General features: G+C 48.4%; 1 protein-coding gene across 4 annotated transcripts in view; it reads right to left on the bottom strand.

The window, feature by feature from the left end:
• Positions 1–1,267: 1,267 nt before the first annotated feature.
• Positions 1,268–16,490, bottom strand: part of Kcnh1 (potassium voltage-gated channel, subfamily H (eag-related), member 1) — a 321,016-nt gene continuing 305,793 nt past the window's right edge. For 3 of the 4 annotated variants that reach the window (NM_010600.3, NM_001038607.2, XM_006497229.1), the window contains exon 11: positions 1,268–6,163. In NM_010600.3, coding sequence (NP_034730.1) covers positions 5,306–6,163 — 858 coding nt within the window. In that variant the 3' untranslated portion in view covers positions 1,268–5,305. The remainder of the gene's footprint in view (positions 6,164–16,490) is intronic. The other variant, XR_373887.4, reaches the window with a different exon arrangement.

Here is a 16,490-nt window from a genome sequence, read left to right as displayed (position 1 = left end):
TGTCTCTGTTGCTAGTTAGTTACAAAAACCCTATTTGTTTCTTTGTTTGTTTTAACCATTAGAGATTAAAGATGCAATTAATGTTCAGCGCTTTGAAATGAGCATTAGTTATTTGAGATTTTAAACAATGTCATTATTAGTTTTACCATGCCCTTCTGTAATGTAATGAAATAGGGGACTGAAGGAATGTTCTCAAATACACCATGTTCTGATGTGGTCAGTGAGGTTCTCCATGTCCTGACTTTGGTTTCACATAATGGATCTCGTCCCAGAATTAAGTCCCACTGTCTGCTTTTTGGACTTTGATGGTCACTGGATCTTAAATAAGACACAGGATGGCAGTCCTGTGGAGTCTGACTCAGTGCCTGTGGGATAACACTGAGTAGGACTGCTTGAGGCAGCTCAATAGCTCTGCAAACTATAGTGAAGTAGGGTGAGAACCCAGTGCTGTTGACAGTCATTCAGGAAACACTGGGTTGTGGGTTTTGCTGTCTTTTCAAAAGTAGGGAAAACATTAATGTACTTTATTCAAAATCCATGTCAAATTGTTCAAGATGAAAACCATCACTTTAGAACGGGAGGTGTGTTAAGGCAAATGCTACGATTTGAATGTGGGTTGTCAACTCATATTGAAACTTGATGCCTTTGTGATGGGAGATAAGGACTTTGTTGTGGTTTGGCTGTGAAGGACCCAGATCTTCAAGACCAAGATCTTAGAGGCAGCCTCTCAGGCTCATTGCAGAGGTAAAACTTCAGAGAACATGCTGTGGTCACTCCGTAAGGAGCACTTAGACATGAAGCATGCTGTCTCCCCAATCCATTATAGGTCATACTGACTGTCAGCTTGACACCGTCTAGGATTCCCTAGATTACAGGATCTCTGGGTCTGTCTCTGAGGGGTTGCTAGATCAGGAATCCCTGGCCTGGTGGGTGGACTGCACCCTCAAGCCATGCGCTAATATAAATCCTCTCTGCAAGTTGCTTGGTCTGGTACTTTACCACAGTATCATGGAAACTGATGGATGCAAGGCACCATCCACATCAGAGCTTCCCACATATTTTTTTTAAAAAAGATTTATTGTTATGTTCTGCATGCCATGTGTGTGCAGGTGCCTCAGAAGCCAGAAGAGGGTGTTGGATCACCTGGAGCTGGCATTCCAGGTGGTTGGAAGTCAGCCACTCATGGGAACTGAGCAGAGAACAGCCGGAAGGAGAGAAAGCATCTCACTGGATGACATAAGTATGTAAGGAAAGGCAAACACAGGTATCACATATAAAATAGTTTATTACCATAATAAATAAAATTAAACTTTTTTTTTTTTACAAATATCATTTGTGCTTGTTTAAAAATGTCAAGAAAGGGGGTATCATCCATGGAGTGCCCACATGTTCTCCACATCCGTACAGCCACACAGGGGAGCTCTTGGCAGCATCCTCAGCTGACCACAAAAATAGCCTCAGCTCATTTGCACCTGTTTATTCATGCTCATTCGGACAGAGGAAAAAGAAACAACAACAACAACAACAAAAACCCCAATAAAGGATTTGGCAGGATTTGATGGAGAATGTTTGTATGAGAAGCCTCAGGATGACGAACTGCTCATGAGTATAAATGTCCTTGCAACTTGGATGGTGGACAGTCTCCAACTGATGCTGAAATACAGTGTCTGAATATTAAGAGGCTACATTCATTGGGGTGGGGGTGGTGGGTGCTGCATTCTTACCAAGAAGCAGTCTGACTTCTGAAAGTTGAGCTGTGAACTTCTCAAGGACTAATAGGTCGATGGGATGACTCAGAAGTCACAGGTATAAAGAGTCAGTAGCTCTAAGGAAGGTCAAGTGGCAGGTGGAGATGCCCCCACCAGGTCTGGCACCTGCAGGAATTCAAGACCTCCTTTAAAGGTTCTGATACACTAGTGTGAAGACTGACGTTTTACTTGAGACTCACTTAAGCTTCAGGTAAGTTCACATTGATTCCTTTGAACTGTGTGAGAGGTGGCAACATGTCTCCACACCAACACCTTGGATGTAAAATGGTTCTCTTTTGGAAGCTTAGGGTCGGTGCTTCAAGGACTCTGAGGACTCTTCCAGGTGGAGGGCACCGGAGCTGGTGAAGATAGTTTTTATTGAAGCGAGTAAGAAGGCAGTACATGAAGCAGCAACAAAGACAGGGACATTTAGGGAGGAGAGGGCATCTGAGGGCCAGAGCAAACCTAGGCAGGCCTCTTTTCTAAGCCACACAAGATGGGGTAAAAAGGGGTACCAACACCTCAATGGCAGTTAGACTTCCACTCAAGGGTCTTAAGGCTAAACAGCTTTATGGCAAAATAAAATACAATTAGTTGCGTGCACATCTATGATTTGTACCTTCACCAGGGTTCCCGAGAGGCCCCGGAGTGTACCTGTGAGATGTCAGTGTCACACAGAGATGAAGGTCTGTCTGCCTCTGACTGGTATTTCTGAAGTGTTCACTCAGGCCCTGTTCCAACTTGGACACACCTAGCATTTGGCTTAACATTCTCTCCTTCCACTGAAGGATTCAGAGACTGACGCCAGCAGGTGGTGGGGTGGTACTGTTTCTACCCCATGTCCGACCATCCTTGCTGTTGAAGCAGCAGGGACTCCTTGAGGTGGAGGCTAAAACAGGGCCTTGGAACCAGATAGCAAGAAATCAAATCGAGAAATGTGAATCCAGAGCTTGCTGGGGAGCCAGAGGTACCATTCAATGGCAGAGCTCTTCCCTAGCATAAGCCAGGGCCTAACTTTGACCTCCAGCACCAAAAACAAAGCCAAGCGTGGCGGGAAGCTGCTACAACAGGCATGAGAGTCAAAACACTTGAGCCCCGCTCCAGCAGTAAGCAGAGAAGTGGGGTTGGCCATGCCGAGATCATAGCAATGCAAAAGCCGCCACATGCCCCATGTTGGAGCCTTGCCATTGCCCTGGGATGACATGGCTGACGAGGCATACTCACCAAAGCCAGAACATCTACTGCCATTTTGGTTCTGATACCCACACTACTGCACACCTTCAGGAAGAGAGCAATCCATCCAAGTCTCTTGTCAGGATAGCCACTGGGAAATTGTACTTCACTATGGCTGGCATTCACAGTAGCTCGTTTAGAGAGACCAAGTGGCCAGCACTTACTAGACAGTAGCGCACCACATCGTGTGTTTGCCACACCCCCCCGCCCCCCAAAAGAATCTTTTGTCTGAAATTTCAGTGTTCAGTCTGCACATGGCAAATTTTGTTTCCCAGTCTCTCCCTAGCCACCAGATAACTGCTAAAGCAGGAAGGTTCAGGCTGTGGGTATCTGTTCCCTGTGGTCCTTGCTCAGAACTTGCCTCCAGCCCAGTGCATGCCATGACAGTAAAGAGACATGGGTTGGCTCATTGAAAATTTGTTTCAGATAAGGCAATCCTAGCAAAACCACTGTAGAAATGGGGAAAGCTAAAAGCCACTGTCAGGTGTTCTTCACTATCATCTGCAGGAACTGAAGCCCTAGACGCCTAGGACCCCAAGGTGAGCAGAGACAGGGTGTGGACCTCCATCTAATGGGACTTCAGCCTGTGCATCGACCCCAGAGAGTAGCCTGAAGCTTTATCTGTCTCCTGTCACAAGGATGAGCTTGGCTGCACCGCCACCTCAGACAGAGTTCAGTCAAGGAGCAATGGGGCCTCTGCTCTGAGGGTCCTTAAATCCCAGCGAGTTCCAGAAAGCTTCATGTGTGTACACCCTTGACTTTCCAGGGCTTTCCAGCCTGTACAGACAGCCATGCATCAAGTCCCAGCAAGTGCCATGGTCACCAATCAGAACAATGTCTTTGGTAGGGCAGGTTTCCAATGTCAGGCTCCTGAGAGAGGCTGAGATTCTGAATCACAACAGCCAAGCAATGCTAAGCAGAGGTGCCCGTGTCACTTGCTGTCCTGACTGCAGAGCCGAGTTTCCAGGCTTACTGGCAGAGTTACGCCCCTGACATCTCTCCAGGTGTGCACCTGAGCCAGCTCCCCTGTCCTGTCTGATGCCGTTGAAACAACACCAAACAGCATGTCCTCAAGTGATCAAGGCAGCGAGTGTCCCTGAGCACCACGATGTGGGAATTTGAATGACACAGAGATGGCCCTGGGACCATGGCTCTGAGCCCCCACCTTCCCCAAGACTACAGTTCCACCGTCACCTCCCCCCACCCCAGCTTGTTACTGAGATATTTTGAAAACCAGTGCTTCATGGTCCTGCCATTATTTTTAGTGTAGGAAATAGGTTGGCTTTCAAATAAGGCTAAGTGTGGCTCCCATGTGTCCTCTAATGACCCCATGCACTGGACAGAAATCCCCATGAGACTCAAAGGAGAAACCTAGTACTTGCTACAATCATTTTTTTTTTTTGAGGTTGTATGTGTATCTGCTTTGTTAGGAAAACAATGCTGAGTGCCTGCCCCTTCCTGTCGGTGCCCTACACCCTGAGGAAAGCCATAGACAAGCCTGGAAAAAGGTCAGTCGAGGGAGACGGAGAGAAGCTCATATGTCATGAGGCCTATAAGATGGTGCAGCTCCAGAGGGTCCCCTGGGGTCTGGAGCTTCCACGTCAACTGTCCACAAGAGCAGGCTGTGGACCATTCAACAAGATCCCACTCGAAGCCAAGGGCCTGCTCCAGCCCCTACTCTTGCCTCACCTCTTCTGGGCAAGGAAACCTGAGGGGCCCAGCCCATGTGTCCATGGCACAGCACCTGATGCTCCACCTCTACTGTCAGAGCAGAAAGTCTCTCCAGTCCGTCAAGCTCCCCTTATCACGAGTTTGTTACAAATGATGAAAGTAGAAAAACAGGTGGTGATGTCAGACACAGCTGGGGGTGGTGAATACCCAGAAGTCCCTGTGCCTGTGGTGGTCTTCAGGGGTCTTGGTAAAGAAGCCTGGTGTGGTCTATTTCTGAGAGGTTCTCAGGGCTCTCCCACCAGTCTCTACATGGCCGCTGCCCTGCAAATATCACATCCGTAAAACATGTTAGAGGAAATGCTCTTTAGATGGAGAGCGTGCCCCTTCTTCAACAACTGTCAGTGGCTGTTCCAACACAGCTGCCATCTTGCAGGGTGGGGTGCCTGGCCATGTTCCCTCTTATGTTTTCCAGAGACCATGCAGGCACACCCAAGCCACTTGGTCTGATTTTGACTTCCTGTCAGAAAAAGCCCAGTATGAAAGTTGTTGGTCATGTGTTTGGTGTTGTGGGTAGTGTCAGGGGCAGGGTGAGGAGGCAGGCTTTTGTCTTTGATTTGTTTGTTTGTTTGTTTGTGTGTTTTGAAATGATCCTCTCAGCTTGCTCCAAAAATGTCTCTGTCTGACTCTGGGGACTGGGGCCTGGAGATCTCACCCGTCTCCTGAGGAGATTGGGCGGACCCTCTGGACATTAGTATCCTGAGTATCTCAGACAGCTGCTTCTCAATGGAGGTCATTTTGGCATTCAAGGCCTTGATATCCTCCTTCAGCTCATATTTCACCTCCAGCACTGTGGCCTGCAGCGTCTGCTCAGGGATGGGGTAGAAAGAATGCTTGACCTCAGCCAAGATGGGGCTCCGGTCCTGAGGACTCCTGGTCTCACCCACATTGTCCAAGCGCAGGTCGCTCTTGGTGATTCCGCTGTCACAGGAGTCTGTCTTCTTCAGCGTGGCCTCACCCGGTGCCTTTGTCCTCTCGGGCAGCGTCTCCATGGACTCTGCCTTGGACACCTTGTTCCAATCCTCACCCTTTCCACAGGCATCTTTGAAACGGGCCCAGCCTTTGCGCTTGGCAGGGTCACAGCTGACTGCCTTGGGACCTAGGCACTCAGATCCGGGGGCATGCAGCTTGGCGTGGTCTGACATGGTGGAGGTGGTGGCCGCCTGGAAGGACACAGGCGTGGCGGGGCTCTCACGCACCGTGACCACACTGGCCTTCACCAGGCTGTGGTTGGCTGAGGTATGGTCCGTGAGGGCATTGCCCTTTTCTACATCCAGGTCATCCAGGTCCCGGCCCCCTCTCTCGGCTGCCAGCCTGGCTTCTTTCTGCTGGCGGAACCTTTGGAAGAGTCTTCTGACGGGGTGGTCAGGAGGCAGGATAAGGGGGGCCTCGTTCTTCCGTTTCATCCTCTCCTCCTCTTCTCGTTTCACGTCGCTGATCTTCCGGAACACAATCTGGATGGAGAGAGGACACCGTGTGTTAGCTGGAAGAAGCTCCGGAGGTCAAGTCTGTCAATGTCAAGCACCATCCAACAAGGGCTGCAGCCCACAGCACATTCACAGCCCTGCACTGACATCACCACCTTTCTTCTGTCCTGCTTCTCCAACATCAGAGAATCAGCCCTTGCTGCTACCCTCTCAGAAGGAGCAAAGCCCACCTTCATTCAGGAGGCTGACTGCCAAAGTGCATACTCCGGGGACATCTAGTAAATTAGAAAACCACTTTCCTTCCCTAGCTCAGACCTCTTCAGAGAGAATGGCCTTGCGTCACTAGGATAAAAAGCCCCAGAGATTCTGATCACCGAAGTCCCACCATCTTTAGTCTAAACTGCACTACAGGGTAAAACAGTTAACTTATATCCTCATGGGGCTACTGTGGTGCTATCCACAGATCTTGTGGGCAGCTATGGCACAATTACAAGCTAGTTTCCTTTGGTTGACCTTGAACCCAAGCTTGCCATATAACCATAACATTCAACGCTCAGTCAGTACCTGCAGTTCACAGACATTTTTTTTGTGTTATCTCTTGTATCCTATATTTTGAGGCCACTGGGACACACAACATCCCAATTTAGAAGTGATGAAAGTGAGGCCCAGAGTGTCTGAATATCACACAATACTCTAAGTTGTCTGTATTGATCTTGTTCCTTAACCACTAAACCCCTGATCTGTTGGATAGACACCATGTCACTGAAGATGATGATACCACCTCATTGTCAGCCCCTAAAGACCAATCGACCATACATAGTGGCTCATGTCCTGCTGGGTTAGCAGCTGAGCCTGAGGACTCTGACCCTGTGGGAAGCACTTGAGCCAGGCTGTCTCCTTCCTCGGAGTGCTGACGTGAGGTGAAGAGAAGCTGCTTCTCCATATCTTCACCTGGAACCCCTGTGCCCTGTGCAGGACCCTAGGCCAGCTGTAAATCTGTTCTAGGATGTGTCACAGGACTTGCTAAGGCATGTTGCAGCATGGCAGGAGCGCGGCCTTTGGGGTCAAACAAAGTGGCTTAAGTCCCTTGCCATGTGCCCTCAGATGTGTGTCTTACTTCCATATATTAGCATCTTCACTAAAGTAGGAGACGCCTACTTATCAAACTGGACCGACTGTGATACCATTCAATTTTGTTGTCCCCGTTCCTTCAAGGACCTAGGTGCACATGAAACACCCTGACCTGCCTCCTCCAAGGGCTCTGGCCCAGCATTCTCTGATGACAGCACTCTTCACATGTGACCTAAAGAACAGTTTGCCAGACTCAACATGAAGGATCCTAACAAACACAGAGAGCTTGGCACTAGTGATCATAGCTCTCCATGTCCCTCGATGCTGCCCGTGCCATGACTTCTTGGTCCATGCATCTGTCACTTGGCTTCACATCAAGGTCGATGGCAAGCAGGTGGGTGTCACACCATTAGGCTACTTGCACTTAGCCTGCAGCACTCCCCAGTGCACTGGGCAGCCCTCCCATTTATTCTCAAGCTTGTCCTCGCCTTCACTAGCTGTCATGACAGTCTCTTTGTCCCTTCCTCAGCCCTGCCTCTTGAGCTGCCTAGATCTGGGTACAGGCCAGGAACTCAGAGGAATCCTATCCACTCTAGAAGAACCAAGAAAACCCAGCTAAGGGCATCCAAAGACAGAGGGATGGTTATAGGAGAGCAACCATTACCCTTTCCCTGTGCACTAGATGGGATGGATGGCGGTCCCTCAACTTTGTGCCTCTGCACAGGTTTTGGTCAAATTTGTAAATCTAAGGCCTAGAGCAAGCTGTCCTCCTGTATAGAGCCTGTCCCATCCCCTTAAGCTCAACCAATCCTCTCACCTTGCAGCTCTCACGTGCTTTGTGCTCACCCAACTCTGTACCTTACTCTGAATCTTGCACACATCTTTCTTAGACATGGAGACAACTTTTCTGAAGAGAGCACAGACAGTGGCTGGATGACAAGGAAGCAGATGAGAAAATGGTGCCGCTGGAGTTAACTAAGGTCCTAAATGTCTACATTGTATCAATTCCTAACAGGCCTCCCTGCTACATGGCTAAGTGAGCTAAGCTGAGTTGGGTTTAGGTCTTCCTGAACAAGACACAAGTTATTTGGATCTGTCTCTCTCCCCAGTGAAAGCCCTAAGGGCTTAGAGCAGGATTCTGCATGTAACAGTATCTTTGACTTTAAGTTTCTTTCTTATCACCTGACCTAAGAGAACAGCCCTTGTCTGTTTTGTCCAAGATTAGCTCTTTAGGAGCAACTAGGATGCTCTCAATTCATTCATTTAGTCTACAAAATTCTCAGTTTGTAGAATAAATGGATAAAAAGGGGTGATACTGGTTAATGAACTAGAAGGAGAACTTCTCTGACCTGGAAAGATGACATCACTGAAGTCATAGTATCATTACAGGAGAGCGTTGGCTCAGAACATTACTACCCTGTGCAGAAAGTCAAGGGCAGTTCTTGAGGGTTCAGGTGAGCAATTTTCTAGGACAGTGGTGGGGAGTCCTGCTGATATCAGAAAGGCATCTCACAACTCACCCTGGGAGGTTCCACATCAGTGTTCAGATAGGTCTTTCAGGGCTTAACAGACTCCATAGTAAGTGTTTGCAGGAAGGGTGGCCATGTTGTGCTCTTCACCTAATTGGCCCTGACTCAGAGTCTAGGACTGACCCAGACAACATGTAAAAGGTGGTCTGGGTTGCCTTAGCATGCCAGTCAGAGCCTCTACTTGGGATTGGGTCTTCAACTCCATACTTCCTGTCTGGAAACCTCCTGGCCTCTTCCACAGTGTCCTCGTATAAAGGCCAGTGGCTTGTCCATTTGCATACCCCATCCCTACTAACAGGCAGGGGAACCAATGTACAGCCCTTCAGATAGAAGCACCGCTCATCCACCCCAGAGACAAGGCCAACGAGGTCCTTCAGGGCTGATGGGTGCTGGCCGCTCTGCTGATGTGCAGCTAAGGGCACGTTTTCATTTCAGCTGCTGCTTTGAAGTCATTAGTGGGATCTGTGCCAGCAGCAACCATGACTGTGCATTTTGACGAGCATTTTAGATAGAGCAGACAGGGCTGGCTGCGTGTGACTGGTAACAACGAGGCCCAGGTTACCAGGCTCAGCGCTCCTCCATCTGTCCAGAGACACTCACAGTTCCCCAAGGCAAGAATGCGCCTCAGCAATGGTGGACATGACCTGTAACTCAAAATAACCTTCTGTGTAGATGAGGCTCTGGTAGGAAGCATGACTACCCAGCACTCACAGTGTTCCACGAGGCTTTTAAAATGCTCTTCGGGGGGTGCAGTTTCAGTCTGTGCTTTGTTGCAGGACTTTTTGAACCCGAGTGTGCAAATGTACCTTATGTATGTCTAAGAGGAAAAATGTATTCAGATTTTCTCTTATCTAGATTTATTTATTTATTTTGTGTGTATGGGTGTTTTGCCTGCATGTATACCTGTGTACATGGTGCATGCAGTGGCCAGGAGTTCAGAAAAGGTAGTAGATCCTCTGGAACTGGAGCCACAGGTGATGGCCACCACACGGGTATTGAAAATAGAGCCTGTGTCCTGTGAAGAGTAGTCAGCCTTCTTTCCTACAGAGCCACCCCCGACCCCTTATTTTGAGCTTCTTAGTCCATTTCCTCAGCTCCTCTTTTAAATGCGTGTTTCCCAGAATTTCCTCCATCTATGGGGTGGGGTATTTGTATAGTTTCCTGTCCCAGGCTGCATGTCTCTCAATATTGTTAAGCCTTGGAGTTGAGGATGAGGGGGGTCTCCCTGAAGGGTGGGTCTGCGTTGATCCAAACTCTACAACTCAGCTAATACAGCTTGCATGATATGGTCCTAGCTCAACTCTCCCGCCCCTCCTATCACACATCCCCCCTGGCGCTTCAGTTTGCCTTCACTGTGATCTCCAAGACCGGACTGAGCAGTCATTTCCTCCAACAACCTTCCCTGAACTCTCCCCACCCAACGTTGGCAAACCCACCCTGCTGGTGCCTCTCAGCAGGCAGCCACACGAGTGTTTCCATTGGTCACTGCAACCCATGGTGAGAAACCCTTTCTTAGCTGGTCATGTTGTTCTGACTGAAGCTCTCTCAAGGCAGACGCACTCATGTTTCCCATCTGTACTACCATGCCCAGCACCTATAGCACTCAATAAGTGATTGCTAAGTCAACACACATGGCAGTGCCTGAGTTAGGACCATTCCCAGTTCTGAAGTTCATGTTCTATGTAGGATGTTATCCACAGGTCCCCTAAAATATGCTTCTGATGTGTGTGATCCAGTGGGGAAAGAGGAGAGACCAGGTGGATTTATTCTATGTGCAGCATGTGGGTTCCTGATGTGAAGTGTAATGTGTAAACTCCTGAGGGACATCCATGGTTATCCTTTGTCATTTCAGACCCCACTCAACAGACTCTGTCGTCTCCATCGGCTGGTTTTCATACTCTTACATGACCTCAAGGTGTGTGCTGGGGAGGGGACTTAGGAGCACTAAGACGATTTTTCTTTTTGCAATGAGGACAACTGTTCTTGAATTTCCCATTTGTATGAACTTTGCTCTTCCTTGAGAAGAGCATACAGTTTCATGGACAGGGACTGCTCGGGGAGTTTGGTAATCAGAGACCAAATGCCCAAGCTAATGTCCCTGAACCTGTCCCCCCACCCCCTGCTGACTCCTCAGGCCCCATCAATTCAACACCAAGCTTCTCTCTGTGGGTTTCATTACAGGAATTCAAGAAAAGTTTCCATGGCCCTAGAAATTACTTTGGAAACTACTTAATAACTTCAAACTTCCCCTGTAAAGGTAGTCAGTGGTTTTAATAATTTGTCCTATGTAAGTATGTGACAGCTTACATACTAAGCTATAGTATGCTCCAGCTCAGGCCACATATTTAAGAGTGGTGGTTTGTGTCCCCCTCTATAGGCTCCAGTGTCTAAACATTGGTTCTCAGTGGCACTGTTTGGGGGGAAGGCTTTGAGAGCTTAAACCTTTGCCCTACTTCTGGATTCTCTGTCACTCATGCTTGTACCTGATGACTGAGCACCTAGCTTTCTGCTCTGGCCTCCTTGTTTGCCACCAGCTGCCATTCCCTGCTACAGTGAACTCTTTATCTCTCTGAAACTGTGAGCCAAGGCTGACTTTCTCCAAAAGTCTCCTTTGGTTGTGATGTTTTCTCACAAAAACAGAAAAGCAACTGACATATACAGCGTTTCCTGTGAGGTGTGCATGCAAGAATCACCACTGTCGTGTGATAAGGGAGCTGAATTGCTGGCCTCTCCAGCGTCACATGGGCAGTTGAAAGCAGGACTCTAGGGTGTAGCCTGTGCTCTTTCCTTCCCAAGAAATAAACTTAGAGAGTTAAGAGAGAGAGAGGTGCTGGGGACTATGCAGAGATCCATACCATTCACTGGAAGGACCCAGCTATGGAGACTGGCCACCCCTCTGCTGGCAGTGATGGGCATGTCCAAATCCCCGCTGGGCCCAGCCAGAGTCCTTCTAGCTCACAGGAGCATGTTCTTTCTTCCCTGATAAGGCATGGGAGGCCCAAGCTGAATTCTGTACATCCCAAGTCTTCCTAATATTTTGGGAAACCGAGGAAGTCCTCAGAGCAGGGATGGCCACTGTGTACCATTCATGCATGATCTGCATCCCTCTGGGACTGCACGGAGCCATGGCCTGAGCACAGGAGCTCATTAATAAGGAGTTATTATTGAGCTGAACAGAGTGACACGCAGATCCTTAAGCTGCAAGGCTTCTTGAGCAACTATTTTTAACTTTATTTGAAAACAAATCAACCTCTTGTGATCTGAGGTGAGTCAGGACAATCGACCACCTCTTCTGGTTGCCTCCAAGGAGGGTCTACAGGGCTAGAGAGATGGAGAAGTTCATAAATTGCTCTCACATAAATAAGAGGATCCAGGTTCAATCCCCAGCACCCACATAAAAAGACTGGATATAATGGTGCCTGGCTGTAAATCCTCAGCTTGGAAGTAGAGAGTCATTCTAAACAACTGGCAAGCTCTGAGTTCAATGAAAGACTATATTTTAAGAAAAATTAGGTGGAGATTCCTGTATGCATATGCACACACACATGCATGTTAACCTAAATATATGGACTTACACATGAACATGCACACGCATAAATTATCTGTACATATATACATACACATATGTGTGAGAAAGATCTAGCCACTCATTGATCTGACACCCACTGAAGTGACAGCAAAGACTAGGTCAAAGAGAGCAGGCGACGCCTCAAGGTCACTGTTCAAGAGGGTCCCAGCCATACAAAGAGAGGAAAAGCAAGCCCAGGAGAGCAGTAGATTCCTGGAGCCTTGACACCACGAGGATGATTAGGGGCATACAGTTGTGGAATGATAGGTAAAACCCAGTCATTTCTCAGTGCCTTCCACGAGTAGGCTGTGTGCTTAGTTTTTTTGTTTTTTGTTTTTTAAATCAACTCAACACAAGCTAGTGTCATCTGTGAAGAGAGGCTCTCATTTGGGAAAATGCCCCCATAAGATTGGCCTGCAGGCAAGCCTGGGACATTTTCTTGGTTAGTGCTTAAAAGATGGGGCCCAGCCCACTGTGGGCAGAGCCACCTCTAGGCATGTGGGCCTCAGAAGTATAAGAAAGCAAACTGAGCAAGCCAAGAGGAGCAAGCCCATAAGCAGCAAGCACTCCTTCATGGTTTCTGCTTTAGCAGTTCCAGCCTCCAGGTCCCTGTCCTGCTTGAGTTCAGGCCTTGGCTCTCCTCAGTGATGAACTGTGACATGGAAGTGTGATCCTAACAACCCCTTCCCTCACTAAGATCCCATTGGTCAGTGTTCTATCACAGCAAGAGAAAGCAAACAGGAATGGCCTGTGGTATGACTCATAGGAAACCATGACAAACCTAATGAAAGTTATCCTGTTCTCTCCTGAATCCTGATGCATGTCCCCAGCATGAAATGCTCAGAGGGGAACAGAAAGGGCACAGGTTGGTGTATCCCTAACTCTGTGTGACCTGGGAAAAGTTATGCCCTTGGTGGGATTGGCTGGATGATTCTTAAACAAAGGTGTACCTCAGAAGCACTTGCAGTAGTGTGTGTACAGAATGAAAGTGGCCTGTGACGGGTGAAGAGCAGGCTACATACCAAGCTCTCAGAAACAGCATCTGAGAGGCTAGGATTGATGCCTGCTGAGGTCTCTAACATTCTGATGTCTTGTGTGTGAGTGGCCACAGCCCTTCCCCAGGACACTGTGCACCTCTCTGCCTGCAATGCTCCTAAAACTTGCTGTGTGCCACCTGGGACTTTCATGGTGTGTGTGTGTGTGTGTGTGTGTGTGTGTGTGTGTATTTTCCAATGAATGTCCCAGCCCCTGGTCACCCTGAAGGATGACTGGACAGGCTGGCCAGTTCTTGTAATAATTTTTCCTTAAACTTTGAAAAGCCAGCTTGATCTCTAAAGTAGAACACCCAGGGCTCAGGAGTACACAGTGACTACTTCCTGTCTGTGGGGACGCTCCCACACAGGCTATCTTTACTTTGTAGGTGGCTTTTTCCAACACAGAGCAGCAGAGAGCCCAGACTCCTTTCTCCCCTGGGGCCAGGGCCAGGGCCAGTCTGGTGCTGGTTCAGGCTATACTGAGCCACAGAGGCCCCTCAGCTTACAGGCCTGGGTGACGAAGCTCTCCTCATGATTTCCCTAGCCACAAGTCCTCCATCACTAACCCTGCTTGGCTTTATAACAGAGAACTATGAAGACTTGCAAACTGAACTATTGAAGAACTTAAAATATGTACAAACTATAAACCAGCTGATAAGAAACACTTGGCTGGACTCTGAGTTTGAAAAAGTCACTTCTTTACCCCGCTCAACTCATTACAGAATCAAATGCTATGGCAACAGCCTCGGGAATATTTTATTGCACAGAACTATGCTCTGAGCCTCAGGGAGCAGAGGAGATACCAGAGAGACTGAGGCAGCCCAGGTCAGCCAATGTTCTCAGAGCTCAGACTGTAGTCTCAGGACCTGGGGCCAGAGGATAAAGCACAGCCTCGCCTTCCAGGGTTGCCAGGATGCAGAAGTCAGATGATGAGCGAATAGCTAAAGCATTGAGCAGGCTGGGGGAAGGGAGAGTCCTGAAGTCAGCATTAGTGGTGGGCAGCTGCATGAGTAATGCTCTAGGTATCATTCAGAAGGGAGCATGGTCCCCAAGTCTCAGTGTCCTTATCTTCTAGGGATATCACTGGGATTAAGTGGGATACTTGCTTGTGATGGTTTGTATACTCAGACCAGGGAGTGACACTATTAAAAGATGTGGCCTTGTTGGAGTAAGTGTGTCACTGTGGGTGTTGGCTTTAAGACCACTCATCCTAGCTGCCTGAAAACCAGTATTCTCTTAGCAGCCTTCAGATGAAGAAGGAGAACTCTCAGCTTCTCCTGCACCATGCCTACCTGGATGCTGCTATGTTCCTGCCTTGATGACAATGGACTGAACTTCTGAACCTGTAAGCTAGCCTCAATTAAATGTCCTTTTAAGAGTTGTCTTGGTCATGGTATCTGTTCACAGTGGTACAACCCTAAGACATTGCTCAATAAATGAATTAGCAATTATTCATCTTTATGGGGCTGACCCTGAAGATGATTCTAGATGGCTGAGTTTGAAATGGGATAAAAGGTGAGGGATTAGGTTAAGGGTGTCTTATACAGGGGATAGCACATGTCAAGATCCCACATGCCATCTGAAGCAGAACAATGGAGCAGGAGAGAGTCGACTCTGCTGGACAACACTCAGGTCCCAGAACTGTGTGGAGTGTGACAGGTGTTCTCTTTTGCTACCCTGACAGCAGAGCAGGGTCATTGTCTCATGTTTGAGTGATGATGTGGAGTCTGGAGAAGGTCATTCCCCAGGTCAGGAAAAGCTCAGCAGCGGCTAGAAGCCAAGCAGCCAGAGTCTCTGTCTGGCCCACATCCTAGGCTCCTCTGCTTAGTGAATGCCAGAGATTTGGGGAAAGATAAAGGTTCTCTTAGGATATGTGGATCACTTCCTTTATAGAAGTCCTGTCCTCCAATGTGATGGCTGGCATACCAGGGTACTAGCAGGGTATATACCTTTTGGGAGTGTCTGTGAGGGTGCTTCCAGGAAGGATTAACTGAGCAGGGAGATAAATTCTGAATGTGGGCAGTGCCATCTCATGGACTGGAAAAAAAAAAAAAAACACTGTGGGGGATAAGGAGAAAGGCAGGTGACCTGCTTCCCAGTCTGCAGAGACTTGAGCAAGCAGCCTTGTCTGAGCTCTGTGACAAGGGGAGTGGTGTTATCCCTTCATGTTGGCACACCTGGGCTCTGAGAACAGATGAACCCCAGAGGTCTTCCACTGACAGACCACAGATACACTAGATGCTCTGTCTTCTGGGATACAAAGTAACCAAGGCTAGGACAGAGAGTATGTGCCCTTGGTGTTCTGTGCTGATGATGCTGTCCTGGGTCATTGGGCTAGCCCCCAGACAGAATTGACACCTTCCCTGTTAGTGACGCTCAGCCATTGGCATGCTTTGGGACTGATGCTCAGGAAGGAGATGGCATCATCATGTAGGAGCCCTGGGCCTGGCACTCTTCACCAGAAGTGACATTTGTCACCCTTATGCTTTATGTTCTCCAGTGTGGCTTCAAAAACACATGTCCACTCGGAACCTCTGGATATGACCAAATTTGTTTGTTTGTTTGTTTGTTTCCAGATGTAAGTTAAAGAGCCTGAAATTACCCAATTCTGCATTAGAGTGGGCTCTAAACCCTGTGATGGATGCCCTTGTAAGGGACCCAGAGGGAAAGGCTGTGGGGACTAAGGTAGATACTGGAGTGAAGGACGGACTACTATAAACAGCAGCTATGAGAGGCCTGGAGTAGATCTCTCAGACTCTTAACAGGGGTCAGCGCTGGTGTTGGACTTGTTGCTTGCAAAGCCTGGAGACAGAATTAGTTCTGTCGTTTAAGACACTCAGTGGTGGCACTGTAGGTGACCCTCACCAGAAACCACAGCACAGGTTTCCTTTTATACCTTTCTTTGTGATCATCTTTAGGGCGGCCTCATCTAAAGCTTGGGGCCGGGCTCTCCGGCTTCAGTGTTTAACCTTAAGCATCTAAGAGCCCACAAAGATATTGGCAGGAGCCCAGTGCAGGTTCCTGCCCGACTATGTGCTGGCTGCAAACCTCAAGGGAGTTGTTTGACCTTTCTAAGCTTTGGTTGTTTATGTACAAAGTGCTTCCTTAAAGCCACCCAAAGGATAGTCCCAGGTTGCTGAATTAGTCCTCGC

This window comes from Mus musculus, chromosome 1 (assembly GCF_000001635.26).
Source record: "Mus musculus strain C57BL/6J chromosome 1, GRCm38.p6 C57BL/6J".
Taxonomy (NCBI): Eukaryota; Metazoa; Chordata; class Mammalia; order Rodentia; family Muridae; genus Mus; species Mus musculus.
The sequence above is the reverse complement of the archived record's forward strand: the minus strand, read 5'-3'. Positions and strand labels throughout refer to the sequence as shown.